The sequence below is a fragment of the Cervus canadensis genome, chromosome 25 (assembly GCF_019320065.1).
Source record: "Cervus canadensis isolate Bull #8, Minnesota chromosome 25, ASM1932006v1, whole genome shotgun sequence".
Classification (NCBI taxonomy): Eukaryota; Metazoa; Chordata; class Mammalia; order Artiodactyla; family Cervidae; genus Cervus; species Cervus canadensis.
Window position 1 is genome coordinate 2,233,011 of NC_057410.1, and position 20,235 is coordinate 2,253,245.

The following is a 20,235-nucleotide window of genomic DNA, read 5'->3' on the forward strand; positions in this document are numbered from 1 at the left end:
GTGACATAGACCTCTCTAGTTCAGTTTTGCTTTGAGATGCTGTGGACTGCACTTCTATCCTGGAACTTCCCCAGTTACATTACTTCTGCCACATGGAATCTTCTGCAGTTGTTGACTCAAACTTAGAGTTGTCTGGAAAATGTGGTTCATTTGTTGATGTCTGTAGCATGCTTTGAAGGCTCTCTGCGGTGGTATACACACTGGTTCTGGCCTCATTCCTGAAATTAATAACACATGGCCGTGTCTCTCTTCTGGATAGTAGAGTGTAGCTGGGTGGGGCCTGAGGTTTCCTGGACAGCTGTGTGGCAGATTCTGGGATTCTTGTGCCAGAAACAGGGATCCCGGCTCTCCAGAGAGCTCCCTCAGCAGTGCCTCTTTTTTAAAAGGATGTTGATAGTTTTGTTTGCTGTGCTGGGTCTCTGTTGCTCTGTGGGACTTTGCTCCAGCTGCGGTGCCCGGGCTTCTCACTGCAGTGGCTTCTCTTGTTGCGGAGCACGGACTCTGGAGTTTGCAGGCTTCAGTAGTCGGGGCTTCTGCGCTCTAGAGCGCAGACTCAGTAGCTGGGGCTCATGGGCTTCGTTGCTCCGTGGCACGTGGAATCTTCCCAGAGCAGGGATCGAACTCATGTCTCCTGCATCAGCAGGTGGACTCTACCACTGAGCCACCGTGTAGGGAAGCCCAGAAGTGCATCCTGACGGCCCCGGTCCTGAGACGCCTCCCACAGAGCACAGTAGTCACCACAACGGGCAGACCCAGGAGTCTGAGAGAACGCCCATGTGTCCTTATAGGTACCTTTATTTGAAAATTTAAAAACTTCTGGCACATAGAGATTTGAGCATTTTTTATTTTGTATATATGTGAATAACTTTGATGATTTCTGGGTTAAATAGAAAATACCCACCTTAAAATGTAAAACAAACGGCCCTTGCCCCAGAATTAAGCACTTTAAACGATTTTTCTGTTCTCTTACTTTTGACTTCTCCAGATTTTCATGCAGTTTTAGCATTTTCTGCTAAGGCTGCAGCCAGAAGACCATAAACATTTCAAAGTGAGCAGCTAACATTTTAGGTATATGACAACTAAGAGATGCAGGGATGAGAAAAATGGACTACATGCTGTGATTGGCAGGCTCTGCTCTCTCCATTAAGTAGCTGGACATTAGGCAGAAATTAGGGAAATTCTTTGCTGATATATGGCACTGTCTGCTCTCTTCTGGGATCTTGCAATAGGCAGATGCCTTCTTGCCTCAGAAAAGCCCCTTTTCTTTCTTCATCTGGAGCTGTTTCCAGCCAGGCAGAGCAGCAAACTGCCCTCTGGTGATGCCAAACACGGAAACAAAGTCCCGTTCCGAGAGGTAATTCTAAGAGAGAAAACAAAGTTTCTATTAGAAGACCTGGCACCTGCCAGTGATAATGGGGCGGGGGCAGAGGGGCCAAGAGATAGTCCCAAGTAGTTTCTTGAAAGGGGAAGTAGAATGAGTTTTGCAGAAAGTCTGTGTTTGACTTAAATTATTCACTGGCGAGCTCTCCAGCCTGTGGAGTCCCAGCGTGGCCTGTGGGAGCGCTGACTGCGTTCACTGCACTTGCAGTCCCCCCTGGCACCAGGCTCTTGCCAGAAGGACAAGAAATGGGTTATTTATTATGTATGAGTGCTGAACATCGGGCTTTGGCTGAATGGAGGACTAAATTGAGTGACCGTTTTCCTTGCCTTACGCCCTCATCTGCCGTTTTTTATTAATTTTTTTCTTTTTTATCTGCCATTTTTTATCCAGATGTTTTCCAATGCAGGATCAGGTGGATCTTGTTGAGAGCATAACATTCTAACATTTATTTATTAACGATTAATGAATATTTTTAGTCCAAGTAAAATTACTAAGATATGGTTTCTGTTTTCAAGAAAGTTGTAACCCTGATGCTTAAGAATTGGTTACATAAGACACTGGAAAATTTAGAGACCCTTCAAGTGAAAGTTGCTCCGTTGTATCCAACTTTTTGCCACCCCATGGACTATACAGTCCATGGAATTCTCCAGGCAGAATACTGGAGTGGGCAGCCTATCCCTTCTCCGGTGGATCTTCCCTACCCAGGAACTGAACCCGGGGGCAGGCAGATTCTTTACCCACTGAGCTATCAGGGAAGCCCAGACACCCTTCAAGGGGAAAATTCATTCATTCAACATGACTGTTAATTAAATCAGCTGAAACTCAAGTTGTGCCTATGATCTGCCAGGGGCCTTCCCTTGTAGCTCAGTGGGTAAAGAATCTGCCTGCAGTGCAGGAGACCGGGTTCGATCCCTGGGCTGGGAAGATCCCCTGGAGGAGGGCATGGCAACCCACTCCAGTATCCTTGCCTGGAAAATCTCATGGACAGAGGAGCCTGGTGGGCTGCAGTCCACGGGGCTGCAAAGAGTTAGGCACGACTGAGCGACTAACACTTAGGATCCGCCAGTCACCGTTTAGGTGCTGAAAAGCTGAGAATGTGATGGTGAACAGTACAGACAAGGTCCCTGCTTTTGAAGGTATTGGGGAGTGGGGCAGAGAGACAGTGAGTGGCCAAGTACCAAGGGGCTGCAGGGATTGAGGGAGGCGGGGTCGGGTGGTCGGGGAAGGCCTTCCTGGGGAGGTGACCCTGCAGCTGTGACCTAAACAATGAGGCGGGCCTGGCTCTCTGATGATCTGGGAGAAAGATGTTTTTTTCAGGCAGGAGCAGTAGCCAGCAGAAAGGCTCATGTTCGAGGAACAGAAAAACAGCAACTGGCTAAAGGGCTGTAAGTGAAGACAGCAGTGGCCTGTAAGAAAGTCAGAGGCGGGCAGGGGCCAGGTGGTATAGGCCTTGGAGGCCGTCGCGAGGACTCTGGATTCCGGGTGCAGCGGGAAGCCATTCGAGGTGTGTTAAACAGAAGAGTATCATCTGCTGTAAAAGCCCATTGGTGGTTACATGGGGATCAGATTGTAGGGACAGAGGTGGAAGCTCTCTGCGGGCCTATGCCAGTGGTCCACGACGGCTTGACCACACGGGCAGCAGAGAGGTGGAGAGCAGTGGATGGCAGCCAGCCGACGGGCTGATGTGGGAGGTGAGGAGAAAGAATCAGGAAGGAGCCCTGGGTTTCCGGCTTGAGCTCCTGGGTAGGGCAGGTGTCTGCGGAGTGTTCACAGGGTTGGCCATGCTCCGAGATGGTGCTCACGCAGGGCTCCACCCATGTCAGTCACTCACCTCCTTTTTGGCAGGGTTCACGTCCTCTGGCAACTCCTGACTCTGATTTTTCAGCAGAACTTCTAGGGGGTAATACTTTGGCTCAGAATTCAGGGGAAGGGTTGTGTCCCTCATATCCTAGGGAAGATAAGAATACAGACGTGAGAAAAGACCACTCAGGTCTGTGCCGTTGAAGTTCTGTGTTTATACATTTAAATTTTGTTTTTTGTTTTTTTTAACCACTTCACGCTTTATAATCATCTTTTAGAACAGTTGTCCCCAACACTGGCTGCATGTCAGAGTCATCTGGAAATCTAAAATATTCCAGTTTGGGGGTTCTTGGGAAGCTGATTCAGTGAGTCTAAGGTAAATCCTATATAGTCAATTGGTGTAAATGTTTTGCATAAATCTCATTTAAATACTGTGATCACATCCCTTCTCTTGCTCCTTTTACTTGGGCTCTACATTTCTGGCCTTCAGATGATTTCAAATTGAAGTCATACTTCTCTTAAATACATTTTAAAGATGCTACATCGCAATGAGCTTTGAAATCTTGAGTTCGTAGAGCACAAACAACAAAACGCCAGATGGTTTGGACAGTGGTGCTGGGCCCTGTCCTGATGTTAGAGGGCTGTTGGATTCTCGGCCAGGAGCTCCACTTTTGGGGGGCTGTTAAAACAGGGGTGATGGCCTGAGTTTCTGTGGATGCCACTGTCAGAAACTAACTGTCACCTGGGTTAGAAGCTTATTATTTCTGAAAAATACTACTAGCATATTTAATCTCTCCTGAGTGACAGGGTTGAATAATTCGATTTGGTTAACAGCAAGCCTGTTCTAAATTCTAGAAGGCAGTAAAATAAGGAACTCGGCTCTGAAGCCTGCTTTTTCTACTGATTAAAACAATCTTCACATCAAGTTAGACCACCGGAGTGACACTGAGAAGGACGTGATGGGGTTTCAGCCACGCTGTGTCTATAGCATCTGCTGTTTCTCTCTGGCTCTGGTTGCCTGTGAACGGCTCCTCCGGGAAACTCACAGCAGTGACTCTTGTGACAGCAGCAGCGCCTCCCAGCTCCTCTTTTACCTGCTCATATGATTTCCCTGCCTGGGAAGAAGACATAGAAAACACAGGATGAGATGCTGCTTATAGTGGAGGGACGTCTCAAGTCTGGTCTATAACCCTTGAGAGAAGCAAAAAAGCCAGGGGACAGAAGACATTTCAGAGATAAGTAGAAAGGGAAATCCCCCCTTCCAGGTCTGTGCAGGGTTGGCAGGTACTTAAACATGATCTGCAGCCTTTGCTGGTGGCGCCTCAATGTTCCATACTAAGAGCAGTTGACTAGGAGTCAGAAAACCTGGCTTCTTCCTACTGGTTGTGACTGTAGACAGGTAACTTCTCTGAGCTTTCCCATTTGTAACACAGGCAACAACGTTCCCCTGGCTATCAGGATGTGATGGGTGTGGACAGACTTCGCAAACGCGACCACTTCTCACATGCCTGTTCCTGAGGCAAGCTGTGAGTCTGCTGACTGGACCTACTGCTCTGCAGGGTGCGAAAGAGAAGGAAGGTGAACACGGGAGAGGGGAGGAGGGGGTGGGGAGCACAGCCCCGGGTCGAGTAGCCCGCTATCCTTCTGAGCTGTCACTGCCGAGCACCCTGGCAGTAAGAACGTCTCCCTGGTTCTCTGTTCTTACGCTCCACATGTGAGGGTCCCAGGCCAGGAACCAGCCTGTGAAGATGGGAGGCTCGAACCCCTGCTTAACGATCAGGATCGGTGTGCTGGTGTCCCGGCCGCCGGGGTGAGTGTGCAGGTACTCCTGGGCGGCAGTCAGAGCACCCCGCTTCTCCGCGGCGTTGGCCTCGGCCCCGACCCACAGGAACACCTGTTGTCGTAGAGACCCTTTGTTACTGCGCTCATGCCAAAGGCTACGTACTTGGTCATACGCGCTGCCCCGTCCTTCCCCGTCAGCAGTTCTCAGCCTCAGCAGAGTAAAGTTTTTCTCAGATTTGTTTTGATTTGTGTATTTCCCACATCTGCATCTCCAGTCCTGAACTCTCTGAACTTCAGCTTCCTGAATCCAGCTTCTTGCAAAACATCTCCTGTTGGCTGTCTCCAAGCACCTCAAATATAACACCCCCCACACGCAGCTCTTTTCTAAGCTTGATTCTGTGTCTCTATTCTTGGGGAATGGTGTCCATTCAGTCACCCAAGGCAGTGACCTGGGAATCATCCTGAATGCCTTCTGTATCACCAGGACTTAGGCTAGTTTACCCCCCATGCTTCTGTCAAATCTGTCTCCATCCACGGCTTCTGTGTGGGCCAGCAGCAGCTCTTTTTGGACTAGGACCATGGGATGCTGACAGGCCTCCCCATGTACAGTCTCCTTTTTTTCTCACACCACCTCCCTCCTCTCCTACACTCACCAGACTGAGCGATCTAGAGCAGTCTGACCGTGTCACTCACCTGCGTAAATTTCAGTAGCTTTCTAGGGTCAGTTTCAAACTTCTTGACTCGGTTGGTAAGGTCTATACCCACTTCTCCAGCGTCCCCTCGCGGGCACCCTTTAGCTCTATCCTATGCTCTGATAATACTCTTTGTAGTTCCATATACTAGACCATTTCCTGCCTTGCTTTTCCTTTGCCTGGAATGGCCTCTTTACCTGATTAATACCTGTTTCTCCTTGGAGTCTGGGAGCCGTCTCCTCCAGAGAGTCTTCTCTGAGCCCCTGAACTTTGTTGAGTACCCCTAATTTGTGCTCCTGTGGCCTCCATCACAGTGTGGCCCATGCTATGGCCCATCTCCTCCACCCTCCGCCAGCCTGCAGATCTGGGGGTGGGGTGGGGCCCTTCACCTTGGTGAGACCACACCCAGCACAGGGATTGGAAAGGAGGAGGTGTTTGCCGAGCCAGGGGTGGCCTTGAAGATGCCCCCTCGTATCCCTCTATTCCCCCAGAGGCCCATATCTCCAGGCGTGGAGCCTGCTGCTCTGGGTCCGGAGAGAATGGGGTGTGTGATAGGATGGCGTGATTTTCCCAGAGCATGGTGGGAAAATTCCCAGGATGGTGAGTTTTAAACATCAGTCTATTCTCTCCAACCCTGGCAAAAAAGCCGGCTCTCCCTTTGGTCACCACTGACAATCGTTTGATTGACTTGGGGATGGTCCAGGGCTACCCTGGACTAACTGGGGTTTGGGAGAGAGATGCTATAGAAAAACATAGCCTAAAGCTTGAGGACGTCTGTCATTCGTTCCAAGCTCTCCGGCTGTGTCTTACCTGGTCCCAGGTATCCAGGAGCATCACGTCACCGGGGCTCAGGTCGTCCTGGGTGAAGTCTGTGATCTCAGTGACAGTGAACCGGCCGGTCTTATTGGAGCATTCAAAGAGGCGAGACTGGACCTCTAGGATCTCCTGCAGTCTGCAATACAGTCCGTGCAGGGGCGCTGAGCTGCTTGGAAATCACCTGCAGTTCACGAGTCTGGGCGGCAGGGGGAGCCAGACAGAGGGGATGCTGTGGTCTTGTACCTTTTGTCACTGGCGTAGGGAGTTTTCCCTCCCAGCAGGTCCCAGAACTCAGCCGGCTCCTGGCCCTCGGCCACTGTATTCTCCACGCCCTCACAGAGAAGTCCGGCCAGCTCCTTGGCCATGGCCCGCTCATCCCCACTAGACCCCTGGGAACGGGGTGGGGAGAACACAGATGTTAGTCACACACAGGCGCGCTGATGTGGGAATAAAGTGCCTTAGACTAGTAACTCCGTGTAGCCAGGACTAGTTACCAAGCCAGAAGACCTGAGGACAGGGAGCTAGATGGGTTTGCTCCGGTGCTGGGAAGGGCGGAGGCGGGGGGTGGGTGGAAAGGAGGAAAGCTGTGTGGTAGCAAAGGACAGGACTAGACTCTGAAATGCTCGGTGGGCAGTGAGAGGTCACCTTTGTTTCACCTTCAGTTGGGATTTTAGCACCTAGTTTTGATTTTTTTTTAAGAAAAAAATTAAACTTATTTTTAAAATTACATACAAGAAAATTCACCCTCTCTGCCATAGAGTTCTATGACTCTTGACAAATGCAGAGAATCGTGCTACCATCTCCACAACAGAGAAGCTGCCTCACCACTGCGAAAGCGTCCCTCAGACTACCCACCCCTTTGTAGTCAAACCCCCGCTGAATCCTTAGCCTCTGGCAACCACTGATCTGTCCATCATTACAGTTCTGCCTTTTCCAGAACCTGGTCAATGGAATCCTACACTGTGTGGCCTTTGAGTCTAGCTTCTGTCACTTAGCATAATGCATCTGAGATGCTTCCGTGCAGTTGTGGGTGTTCTATAGCTGAGTAGCATTCCGTTCCAGTTGTGTGGAAACACTGCTTGTTTATCCATCCTCCGGTTGATTTGCTTCCAGCTTTTGGCAATTACAAATAAAGGTGCTATTAAACATTTGTGTATAGGTCTTTGTGTGAAGGTAGTTTTTTATTTCACATGGGTACATATGTACCCAGGAATGGGGTTGCTGGGTATATGTTTTATAAGAAACTGTCAAATTGTTTTCAAAGGCCATATCTGCACTCTCATCTGCAGTGTGAGAATTCCCATTGCTTTTTGTCCTCACCAGGACTAGATATCATCGGTTTTTTAGTCATTAGTCAGAGGTGTGTGGTGGTATCTCATTGGGGTTTGCATTTCCCTAATGGAGAAGGCAATGGCACCTCACTCCAGTACTCTTGCCTGGAAAATCCCATGGACAGAGGAGCCTGGTGGGCTGCAGTCCATGGGGTCACAAAGAGCCGGACACGGCTGAGCAACTTCACTTTCACTTTCAATGACTATTAATATTGAGCATCTTTTCCTATTCATTTCTCTTTTGTAAAACAGCTCTAGTGCTTTTCAATGCAGATGAAACCTGAATTGACAAAAATCATATTCTTAGTGTTCTTTTGTTCAGTGTTAATGCCTGTCCTATTACAGTCCACCAAACCGGTGTGGAAAGACTGACTTTTCCATCCTGCCTCCAGCTGTTTATGGAGGGTCTCCTGGGCGTGAGCAGTGCCATTATTGAGTGTGTTAGTGGAGGCCTCATTGTGAGGAACACTGCTGGTCCCTCTGAAGAATCTTTAGGAAAAGGCTCCTCTTTCTGAGGACGGCTCCAGCCCACTCTAAGGTCACCCTTGCTGACCGGAGGGTGGGCGCAGGCTGGGAGCCCGGGGCGGGGTGTGGCCGCTGGGCCGGCCGTCCTACCTTGCCGAACCACAGGTAGTGCTCTGCCTGGGTCCGCAGCAGAAAGACATCATTGGAGTTTAGGGAGGAGGTGAAGGCTGGGACCTCCACTGCCTTGGTGTTAGATTTGTCATGTCCTTGAATCTGGAAGAGTCTTACTGGAGGATCTGGCTCAGTATTTCCCTTCCTCGAAGTCCCACCCTAGAGAGAAAGAGAAAAGCAGAGGCCGGATCTAAGGTACACCGTGTGTGCCAAGCACGGGGCCAGCGCTGTGGAGAGCAGGGCTGGATCTGACGCCGCCTTTGCCCTCAAGCAGTGTCTCGGCTCACTGGGAGAGGGCGAGGTGAGCTGGAGTTACGGGACCAACAGTGTTAGCGTTCAGGGGACTTCCCTGGGGGTCCAGCGGCTAAGACTCTGCTCCCAGTACAGGGGGCCCAGCTCCAATCCCTGGTCAGAGAACTAGATCCCACATGCCATAGCTAAGACCCTCCACAGCCAAATCAATAAATATTTTTAAGAAATAGTGTTAGCTTTCATTCTGAGACCTGGGTTATATGCCAGGCTCTTTTCTGGTGCCTTAGCTATATCATTTTATTGATCCTCATAATAACTCTTGTGAAGTAGGTATTATTATCCCATAGTGCAGGTGGGGAAACTGAGGCTCAGAAAACTGGCTATAATCAATGACAAGACGAGGACTTGACCTCAGACTTGTGTATATCAAGCATGTGATGCAATACAGTCCTGGTGGTGCTTCAGCCAAGGCTTTCTGGAAGACATGGAACTTGAATCTGAAGAGGCACAATGGCTGGGGGAGGCAGACAGGGAATGAGGGAGCACACGTGAGGTCTGAAGAGGAGGCCCCCTGACTGGAGTGGAGCGTGGAGGTTAGGGAGCTGGGGTGACGCACCCGCATGGTCATAGGGGTCAGATTGTACAAGACCTTGAACATGAACTAGGCAGGGCTGTGGACTTGAAGCCCTAGGCAGTCGGGATGCACTTCAGGGTCTTAGAGAGATTCACCCCCTTCTCGTCTGTGTCCACCCCGAGCCCCGCTCTCCACCCCTCCTCTCCTCCACCGTAGCTCCCTGCTGACCTGCTGGTTCTGAGCATTCTGCTTCTGGTGTACTTTTACCTACGGGTCTCACCTCAAAGATGACCAGCTTTCCTTTGAAGATGGCCATGAAGTGGCGCGGCTCCTTCCCCATGGTGACCCGAACCTGCACGGGGGCCCCTTCAAACTGCTGGTCCACCTCTGCCGCCTGATATGCCGAGGCTGCCAGCTCATCCTGTGAGGCGTGGCGGCCCTGCAGGGGTGAGACGGGCGCTGTGGGTCCCTGCCACCCCCGGTCCCAGCTCCGTGGCCAGAGGAAGCACCAGGATCCAAAGTTAAGAGCCTGCTCCAGGCCTACCTGCCAGATATACAAGATGTAATGAGGCTTCCCATGCATCTCGTACGTGTAGAGAACCAGGTAGCAGTCTCCCCCGTAAAAGAAGCCGTACCACCGGTGCTCCACGGGGACCAGCTCCAGGTTTTCTATCCTCCAGACCTGGGCGTGGAAGGAGACACAGTTCCCCAGAGGTGGGGGGAGTCCTCTTTGAACAAACAGCCACCCGGAGGGAACTGGGCCGTGCTGAGCAGAGAATCCAGGGGGATGGGGCACAAAGGTCCATTCAGTACCCCTCATCCTCCGGTGCTTCTTCCCAGTGCTGAGGGCTTATCCCATTTGCATGATTTGAATCCGGAGAACTAGGTCATCCCTGGTCAGACGCACCCCCATCACAGCTCAGAGGTGATTTGAATGTGTCTGCCAGGTGAGCTGTTGACAGCACACTGGGGTGTCTACCTTTCCCTTCCCTGAAGAATCGTGGGATGGGGAACACGTGTAAATCCATGGCTGATTCATATCAATGTATGGCAAAAACCACTCCAATATTGTAAAGTAATTAGCCTCTAACTAATATTAAAAAAAAAAAAAGAATTATGGGAGAATGCTGCAGACGCAGACGCCTCTTAGGGAAGAGTCCTGGGGCCCCGGAGGTGACGAGGGAAGCAGAGGAGACTCAGGATCCCGTGCGCTCCTCGGCAGGAAAGCAGCCAGGAGAGCCGGGGCCCCGCCTGCCCTGGCACACGGGTCGCTGGGCTCATTACCTCGACTTTGCCATTGCCGTCGTCTACCATTCTTTCCCGGGCTGCCACCTCTGGTTTGGTATGCAGCAGAGTTACATCAAACTTATCCTGGAAAACCTTCGCTGCAGAGAGGGGGTCGGGAGAAGCCAGGTGAGTGAAAAGCATCCGTGCCCATCTTTCTAGAGACTCCCCACAATGAGAACACCCTCTGGGGGCCGTCTTACCGACTTTACCCACGCTGAACGTCTTCCCCAGACCCACGGTCTGTTCCTTCACTGTCCACTTCTGGAACAGCTGCTTGAACATGGCCGACTCTGCCCCGTCATTGACGGTCTCCACGTTGGTGCTGCTGGGGTAGCCCTTCATCCTGATGAAGTCCTGTGGGTACCCCCCACCCCCAAAGGGCACGTCAGTCAGGGAATGCACTGGGTTCTTGGCTTGACTGGTAATTCACCCCTTTGAAGGCAGTGGGTAGGATTGTTCCCTTCCGGGAGTCAGAGTCAAATTCCAACTCATTTCTGTCTAGGGACCGAGCTAGCTGCCTCAAGGAAAGGACTGAAAGGAACATTTTGGCATTCCTTCATTGGTCATGATTATTACTGATTTTTTTTTAAATCCTCTATAGTATGTTCCTTCAGCACCTCTGTACTCTACTGACTTTGCATCACCTTCATTTGCTTTTTTTTCGCTTGGTAGATGCATCCTGCTTGGTGCGGCTGCAGGAGGACGCACGGAAACGTCACACGTTCCTTGAGGACAGGGCTGTTGACATGTGATATCGCCTTCAATAGTAACAGCCACCCTTTATTGGGGAGGTGTGTATGCCCGTGTGTTTGAGTGCTTTACAAATGTTATTTAACCAGCACAACAAGCCCAGGAGGTAGCACTAGACCTGGATTTGAATCCCAGTTTGTCTGTGTGACTTTGAAGTCACGGCTCTAACTGCGATGTCCGGCGCACCAGTGCCCAACACGGCCCTCCGAGCACCTCTGGCCTGTCGTGGACAGGCTTGTTGGACAATGCTGCCTGCCCACAGCTCCTACCAGGGCTCTAGACATGGCCATCTGTTTCTCAGCCTTTGTGGCTCCTCTTCCTTTCCACACGTAGATCTTGGTTCCACTTTGGTCCAGGATGTAGCAGTCCTGAAGCAGACGGCCAGGGACAAAAGTGGTTACCGCTGCCCGAGACCATAAGGAAGGCCTCTCTGTGGGGCCTGCCTCTGAAGCCAGGTCCGGCTGCCCCAAGCCAAGCGCACCCAAGTGCTACTCACATCAGGGTTCAGTAAGTCCTGGACCAGAGGCCTCGTCGCTACCTCCGTGACCGCCAGCTGCCCAGATGAGTCTGAGACACTGGAGAAGGGGAGAGGTTAGCCTGTAGCGTCCCTTCTACAAAGCATCATGTGGTCAGTCTGCTATTTCTTGGCTTGGTCTTAGGATGGAGTTTCTGGGTAGAGTTTGACTTCTTGCAACAGGCATAGCTTGAGCGCAGACTGGAATGTGATGCATGCTGTAGTCTGGGGGAGACTTCTGTGTATCTCTTTCCTGAGTATTATCCACATCTCTTTCCTGAATATTATCTCTACCCTGCCCCTGACATTATCCTGGCCACACCCCTGGGATGCATAGACCTGAGTCAAGGAACATTCTCCCCCAGAGACCAGGAAACATCGCTAACAAGAGCAGACGGTAGCTGCTCAGGGAACCACGAGCTCCTCGTAGAAGCTGCATTTGAAGAAAGATTGAAAGAGACCCAGGTGCCTGCACCCCAAATGGAGCCAAGCAGGAGTGCTTGTTTCTCTGGGGGCCGCCTTCCCCCGACTCCAGCTTCCAAGCAGCAGCCAGCCTTAGCTACTCACTGATACAGCGTGATGTTTGATTTCTGCTTCTGATCTATGACCTCATCTGGGACTGCAGGTTGGATGATGGAGCGCCGGCCGAGGGTGTCCTGAAGGACCTTCATCAGCTCCGGGCTGGCCGCTTCCTTGTCTCCCTCGATCACTCCTATCTCAGCACGACCCCCTCGCTCCCTGTCCCGAATATCCTTTGCCAGAAGCATCGCCTGTAAGGAAGGCCGGGGGTGCCCTTAGCTCCAAGAGAAGCAGCCTGGACCCCACACACAGGGGTTACCCCGATGCTGAGGAACCCCAGGCTGAGTCGCAGCCTCAGTCACGTGGCCTGTCTCTGAAACAGACGCTGCTCAAAGGCAGGCGTCTGGCTGGAAGGGCAGCAAAGAGCCGGCCAGGGAAGAAGGAGAGGGTAGCTGGGGGAACGCAGGGGCTGAGCGCAGGGGCCACACCTTCAGACGCTCCCCGCTGCTGCTCTCCGGGCCGTTCCACTGGACGATGACCTTCCCAAGATCCAGCAGGAAGACGTCTCCTCGGTTAAAACTGTCCCAGCTCATTTCCACCTGCGGGGAAGAGGTAGACATCGGGCAGGAGGAATTCCTGGGTGCCAGGCAGAGAGGCCTCAGGCCCGGGACAGATGGGGGCAGGACCGACCTCGGCGGCCCGGATGCTTCTCTTCCCCTTTACGTGCAGCAGCCGCTTCACGTTGTAGGTGTTGGTCTCCACGTGCCTCATCCCAGAGGCCACACCGCCCTTCTTGTAGCTGAGGGAACAGCCGGTGAGTTATTTACCGAGAACCTGCCGTGTGCCAGGCATTGGGGGGAGAGTGGTGGGTCACACAGAGGCAGCCTCTGCCCACGTGGGTGATGACGGCACACACTGATGCCGGTCACCCCTGCCACAGAGGTGCCCTCGTGGAGGGCAGAACGTCAGGGGCTGTCTCCTCTGGAGGACTGACGTTTGAGTTGAGATATTAAGAGTAGGAGCCAACCACCAGAGGACTAGGTCTCCAGGCAGAGGAGTGATGAGTCCCCACGGCATGAAGAGCTCGTTTCGTTTTGTTCTAGAGGCTGACCATCATGTGTGCTGGGGGAGGGGCACAAGTCATCTCCCCGTGGCCTGAAGACCAACTCACTCCAGGAAACCACTCTCCTGCCTCCGGTTCTCACCCCAGCCCAGCCTCCTCCAGGCATCCCATGTGTGAAGGGCACCCAGAAAGCCCCCAGGAGCAGAGGGCCTCTGTTGCTGGGTTCCCTGGTGATTCAGCGGGCTGCTCTGCGCCCAGTGGGTCCTCAGTGAGGGCTGCTCACCTGCAAGAAGCTGGCCTTCGACCAGCCCCGGAACTCTCGAGCTCCTTGGAATTCTTTTATTTTCAATCTCAAGTGCAAAGTTTGGAGGTGGCCAAACTCCTCAGTTCATGGAAGGCTGTCATCACTGGGCTCCACAAGACCCTCCTGTTGTAGTGTCTATGTGCTCCCTTTTATCTGCATCCCCTCCCCTCCCCGCCTTTTCCTCCCCACCATAGGCATCCGTTCTAACAGTACAACATCTATCTTTCTATCTTCATTCTGGTAAAACGTGGCCTGCTCTTTTGTGCGTATGTCATTTTTGACGGACAGGAATTGGCATTCTGTTCTACATTGCAAGCCTGTTTCCTCCTGTGTTCCTCAAGCCCAGTGCTTCCACAGGCCAGATGAGCCTCTGATGTGATGGCATGGTGCTCCGTGGTGTCCCGGAGCGTTTCCTCCCCGTTCCGTCTCCCTGGGGGAGGCACGCCCCACTGCCTGCAGCTTCTCACCACCACTGATACCACTACGGACATCCTGGCTCCCGTGCCCCTGGGGACCTGGGAACGTGAGAATTCCTTCGGGTCACCCCCCAGGGGGTGGGGCCTGCCCCAGCGGCAGGAGCAGACTGCCCTCCGGGACGCTGGGCCAGTCCTCGCTCCCACCAGCAGGGGGCACCAGGGCGCCCACCTCCCCGCAGCCTTGCCCACACTCAGCACCGCCCGGCTCTCTAACTTAGGCTGCTGCGACAGGTGCAAAGGACAGCTTTGTTTCGATTCGCATTTCTCTGATTACTTTCTTCGCATACTCTCCAGCCTTTGGGGTTCCTCTTTGGTGGACCACGTCCACGCCCCTGCTGGGTGCCCCGCTACTCACATGATGCCCTGCTTGAAGTAGCCGCGGAAGGTGTCCGACTCGTGGTACTGGACCTCCCGGTGCTGGACGGGGCTGCCCCCCAGGTAGTCGTCCAGCTGCGTGGCGTAGATGGCCGCACAGCTCTGCTCGTCCTGGGAGGAGTCCTTCCCGATCCAGAAGTGGATGTCCTGGGAGAGGAGGCTGCCCACTCTCCGCGTCTGGGGTGGAGTCAAAGAGACCGGCTCGCCCCTCTGGTCTGGGAAGGTAGCTGCCTGGGGTGACTCGGGTCCCATTCTTGGCAGGCTCGGGCCCCTGTCCTGCTCCGCGGTCTCCTCCCCCTGCAGTGGCCCCTGGGCAGCCCTGTTCCGCGGCTCAAGCCCTAGCAGCCCGAGTCCTTCCCTACGTGTGGGGACAGCTGACGGCGTATGGTCCTCCACATGAGCAGAGGTCGGGGGATCTTGCCGGCTGGACTGCAGGCAAGAGCTCTCCTGTTGCTCGCGTGCACCCGGGCACTCTCTCAGCGTACAGAGCTGCTGTCTGCCGGCTGGCTCCGGCAGCACCGTCCGCGTGGGAGACTGCTCCCTCAGCTAGGTGAGCACTTGGAGGCCAGAGACGGCCCTCTGTCCACCTGGCCTTCCTCCAGAGCACTGTAATCTCGGGGGCTGGGCCCAGGAGGCCGAAGCCTGGCTACGGGCCACATGCTGAGGTCCGGACTGAGGGCCACACCCCCACCCTCTGATGCAAAATTTAAAACCCTGGCCTGAGCACAGCCTTTGATAGTCAAACTGGAAGCCTGTTCCATGCAACAGCTAGGAAGAATCAAGACGGATACCAGAGGCCTGATTAACCCCGTGGGCAGATCTCCCAGGGGAGCCCCAGAGCTGGCTCTCTGGGGAGGAGCTTGTGAGAATCAGGGGACAGGGTGGGACGATGCTCACCGAGAGGATGACATAGCAGTCTCCTTCATAGAAGTTGCCATGGGCACACAAAGGCACCAGCGCCAGCTCCATTTTCTGGAAGGACAAGGGGTGTGGATGGGCTACATTCCTTCCCCCTCGTCCTCCGAGCCTCCTCCCTCCACGCTATTATTTGGCACAGGTCACAGGGCTGGGGAGCGGGTGGAAAGGTAGGGAGACGGCCCCACGGGGCATGGCGGCCAGGCCCAGGACGATCGCTCACAGCCCTCCGGCTTCTACCAAGCTCCGCCTGCACGGCCCTGGGTCTGTCCTCCGCCCGCTGCCTGCCGGTCCCATCTCACTGCTGGGGAGCCTGGGGAGCCCCTTCAGTCCTCAGCTGGGCATAAGCCCTCAAGGAAGAGCCTCAAATCTCTTGAGCCGAAGCACTGGGGTCTCTGGCACCGACTCCGTCCACCCAGCGCGGGCCCAGGTCTGAGAACGGGGTGGAGTGCCCGGATTCTGTGAGGCTCTGGGGGCTGAGGGCTGGCTGTGTGCAGGTTCCATGCTGAGGGCTCCTGTCTGGATTGGAGCTCTGACGCATCTGTCATAGCATGTCTGACTCGTCCCAGGAGAGCCATTCATGTGACCTCAGATGGAGACTTTCATCACTGTCTCCAAGGAGGTAAACCTGTGGTCCTGTGTGAGTGTATTCTATGTAAAATATGAGTGTCAAATGTGAAAATGTCAAATATCCCACAATTTGTGTGACTTTTTGTTCCTATTAGTTGTTAAATGCACGGGGAGCCTTAAAACAGTGGGAGTGACCTGGCTCTGAGCAGCTTGCTCGGCAGCTGTGACCCCTCCTGTGGACGGTCGTGAGGTGGGCATCTCCTCTGGGTTTGACGCAGTGATCCCTCACTGGGCTCAGAGCAGAGGAGGAGGTGAGGCTTTCGGGGCCAGGGCGGTTCCCAGCTACAGACCTGTGGCTCTCCAGGTCAGCCAGAGGGGCTCAAGCCGGGGGAGAAGGGATGAGCAGGGCCCCGATCTGTGCTGTACCCACACCTCCTCCTACTTTGCAGGAGCCAGAGTGCCCCGTGGAAGACAGGTTCCATTGTCCTGACTAGAGCAGCCAGCAGTCTTGGGGCTCTCTGGGTGGCCCGGGCCCCACCCATCTCTCCAGGGCATTTACTGGAAGTGCAGATGGCTGGATGAAGGGCCAGCTTGTTTTTGCTTGGAGCCCTGCTCCCCAAAGTGAAGAGCATTTCTTCCACCTCACCCGCCGGCCCTGTGCCCCGGGGAGGGGTCAAGGATAGCGCTGCCTCTCACTGCTGCGGAGCCACCAGCAGGAGACTGAGTGTGGGGGCCTGCAGCAGCCCAGGAGGCGCCCTGTCCGGCCCAGCTCACCTCTATTCTCCAGGTGATGACCCCAGGGTCGTTGCCCACAGCCCGGAAGGCGCTGCTCAGAGACATGGCGCTTGGCTTCCCGGGACTGAAACATCACAGAGCGGGCAGGGAGATGACGCCTCTCAGAGCAGGCATCCCGCCCGCTCTCCTCCTAAGTCACTTCCCAATCTCTCGTCAGCCATCCGGCCACATCCTCACGGCGCATCCCTGCACCGTTGTCGTCTCATGACTTGCGAAATGACTTGTCCAAGTTGAGGTCGTAAGCCTGGCCAACCCGGCGGGGCGGTGGGGGGCGCCCACCGGAAGGTCTGTGTCCCCCTCGCCACTTCCCTTGTTAAGAGCTCTGGTAACAGGCATGATTATTTACCCAAGGGGTGACAAATGTGTTAAAGCCTTCTGCTGACTGACTTTATTTCTCTCATTTAATTCTCATAAGTTGAATATATTTCCTTCGTCTTACATTGTGGGAAAATTGAGGTTCAGAGAGGTTAAATGATTTGCTTAGTATCACTAGAAAGAAATCCGTACCTGGTCTTAAAATCTCTAATTACTACGGGTACTGCAACCCTTCCTAACTCACCTAAATCCAGTGGCACATGGGTCTGAAAAGCTTACATCAGAGTATTTCCAAACTGAGTTTCCTTCTCTCATTTTTATTCCAGCTCTCCCAGACTCTGCTTGGCAGGTCCTCATCACAGTCCACTCTTTTGGCCTTCACTTACCAGACTTTTTAAAGTAAACCATCCTTAAACTATCCCATCCTGTTTTGTCATATGACTAATATATTCCCTGTGCCTCACAGAAGAAAAGGGAAAGTAAAATGGCAGAGCTGGGACATAGGATTCAGGGTGTGGACTTCCTTGGCAGTCCACCACTTGACTCCGGGTTTCCAATGCAGGGGGTGGTGGGTTAGATCTCTGGTTGGAGTACCGTGAGTTCAGGGAGCCGGAGGGACAGGTGGGCATGGCCTGTGGACAGGTCCTCCCCCACCGCCACAGGCCCAGCCAGCGGGGCAGCGGCCTCCCAGAGGCAGGGTGGGGAGAGGGAGAGGTAAAGACAAGCGTGCATCGCGTACCATCTCTATTCGAGGCCTGTCTAGGGTTATCAAGCACCTACACATGTCCGTGGCCACACAGCCTTTACATATTGAAAATTCCTGTCTGGTTCTTGCTCTCAAGGGGCTTGCAATCTGGTGATACACATAACTGATGAATGCTCTCACAAGGCAAAGGTAAAAGATGGGCTTGACTGATTTATTAATGCATATGAAAAAGAAAAATCAAAACCCAAACATCCTGAAAGGTTCTCTCTGGGATTTTGCTGTGGAAGTGTTAGTCACTCAGCCATGTCTGACTCTTTGTGACTCCATGGACTGTAGCCCACCAGGCTCCTCATCCATGGAATTCTCCAGACAAGAATACTGGAGTGGGTAGCTATTCCCATCTCCAGGGCCTAGGGCATCTCCCCGATTGATCCCAGGTCTTCTGCATTGCAGGCAGTTTGCCATCTGAGCCACCAGGAAAGCCTGGGGTTTGGCTATTTGGAAGCATATTGTGCTTGTTAGGAGGGGCATGTCTGGCCATTCTTTTCTTGAGCCTTGGTAGATGAACCTAGGTTTGGGTACGTGCCATTATCTAGTGTGGACATTTTTGGCAGAACAAAAAAAGACAAACAAGAGCCTCCCTTTGTCTCCTGCTGTAGCAGGCCTAACGCAGAGCAGTGATGCGGAGCAGTCAGCGTTTGAGGCTTTAATTTGATAACTGGCACCGCCCCACCCAGTGCTGCTCGGAACTGCCGGGGAATATTTGCTCAGGTTTTCTGCAGATCCTAGATTTCAGAAACTAAAGGCAAATGCAATGACCCAACTAGGGGAAGGGGATAAAGACCAATTCGTTCCTGGGAGAGAGCTAAGTGTAAACCTGCTCAAAGTCAAACCAGCTGGCGCTAATTAGGACTGTGAGTCCAGAGGCCAAAAGCAGTCCCAATTCCCAACAGGGACTTAGCAATCAAGACACTCACTGGGCCAGGAGCCCTGAAATGCAGGACAGGACATGCTCACAGAAGGAACTTTGCCGTACGGGAACACCCAGAAAGCGTGATTCCGTCCGTGACACCGAAGTCTCCCAAAGCGTCTCTCCGTCCCTCCTGGAATCCTAATTTATTAGCTTAGTACCCTTTGACACTTCTACTGGGTGGGGTGCAGTTTTGAAATCTCAGGTTAAAATATCAGGCCCTTAATTCCCATCAACACTCCTATGAATGGACCCCAAGTAGAGGAAGCTGGTTTTCATTTATGCTTTGCTCTACACCATCTGTTTGAGCTGGGGCATTCTCCCTGTTTCCCAGCTTTTGAAAATGTGTCTTAATGTTTAGGGATCTCTTAAAAAATTACCTCAACTTCTCAACAGGAAGTTTGCAAAAAACTGACAAGCTCCTGGTTCAGTCCTCTAAAAGCCTCATCCAAGGCCAAGGAAAATTTCAATCTCTTCTTTGTTTCTTCCTAGTCCAGTAAAATTGCTCTACTGACATGCACCCATAAACCAAAGAGAACTTACCTTGCCTTCTCTCACCAGTCTTCCCAGTTTTCTGGCAGCGGGTAAGCAGTGTTGAGGAACCACCCAGTGTGGGAGGCTCCAGGCCCTGCTGCCTTCTCTTAGTAATGGCTGTGTAGACACTGGGTTATATTTGCTTGGGTTTGCATCTTAACCGCATTTTCCTAGTCCTGGCCAATCACAGCCAACCTAGCCCTGGGCTTGACTTATTCAAACCAGAGGGAAAGCTTTATCTGTTCCTATTCAAAACAGCAAAAACAGGAGCAGACTTTTAAAGGCTTCTTTTTAACTCCAGTTCCACGCCCTGATCTAATTGATTTTTTAAAAAGTGCAGTCCATCAATAATGCAGGAAAGACGGAGGGAGGATATGATGCTTGCCATCCTGTAGATATGAAAGCATTACACTGATGGCAGGAGGCAGGGCTGGGCCGCCTACCGAGCCCCCGGGATGTCCAGGCTGGCCAGCGCCTCCCCCAGAAGCTTCTGGGCATTTCTCGGAGGTGAAGTCTGGGTGAAGGGCCTCCGGTGTGTTATCAGGTCATTCTGTTTTGTCCCTTGGGGGGTCACATGGCAGTCCCATCAAAACCGGAGAGCCTACTATGTGCCAGGAAGCACTGTCCAGTTCCAGGGCTCCTACTCTGGGAAAACCAGTCAGGGGCGCTAAGTCCCCGAGTCCCCCCGGGGCTTCTGGTTCCTCCCAGATGTCAACAGGCCACCAAGCATATGCTTATTGAGCACCTGGAGGGAATGGGGCTGGCTCCACCCAGGGGCCAGGGAAGAGCTGATGGAGCCCGACTTCCGCGACCTTGGGCAGAATCTGCGTGCTGAGTCCACAGCTGGCCTCCCGGCCTGGGCACTCCAGCCTCATCAT

General features: G+C 53.1%; 1 protein-coding gene across 5 annotated transcripts; it reads right to left on the bottom strand.

The window, feature by feature from the left end:
* Positions 1-349: 349 nt before the first annotated feature.
* On the bottom strand, positions 350-20,169 carry AVIL (advillin). 5 transcript variants are annotated; one of them, XM_043446497.1, is made up of 20 exons: positions 19,367-20,169; positions 16,812-16,896; positions 15,450-15,524; positions 14,533-14,729; positions 13,025-13,133; positions 12,823-12,933; positions 12,383-12,585; positions 11,798-11,876; positions 11,571-11,669; positions 10,752-10,905; positions 10,549-10,649; positions 9,809-9,946; positions 9,545-9,703; positions 8,418-8,597; positions 6,715-6,860; positions 6,466-6,607; positions 4,887-5,075; positions 4,117-4,296; positions 3,213-3,329; positions 353-1,360 (listed from the first exon to the last, which is right to left on the bottom strand). In XM_043446497.1, the coding sequence occupies exons 2-20, from the start codon at positions 16,875-16,877 to the stop codon at positions 1,247-1,249; spliced, it is 2,559 nt and encodes an 852-aa protein (XP_043302432.1). In that variant the 5' UTR covers positions 16,878-16,896; positions 19,367-20,169; the 3' UTR covers positions 353-1,246. The 5 variants fall into 5 exon arrangements, with proteins under 5 accessions (XP_043302431.1, XP_043302435.1, XP_043302433.1 ...); XM_043446499.1 differs by having other exon boundaries at positions 355-1,360; positions 4,228-4,296; XM_043446496.1 differs by having other exon boundaries at positions 350-1,360; positions 9,545-9,946.
* Between the last annotated feature and the right edge of the window lie 66 nt (positions 20,170-20,235).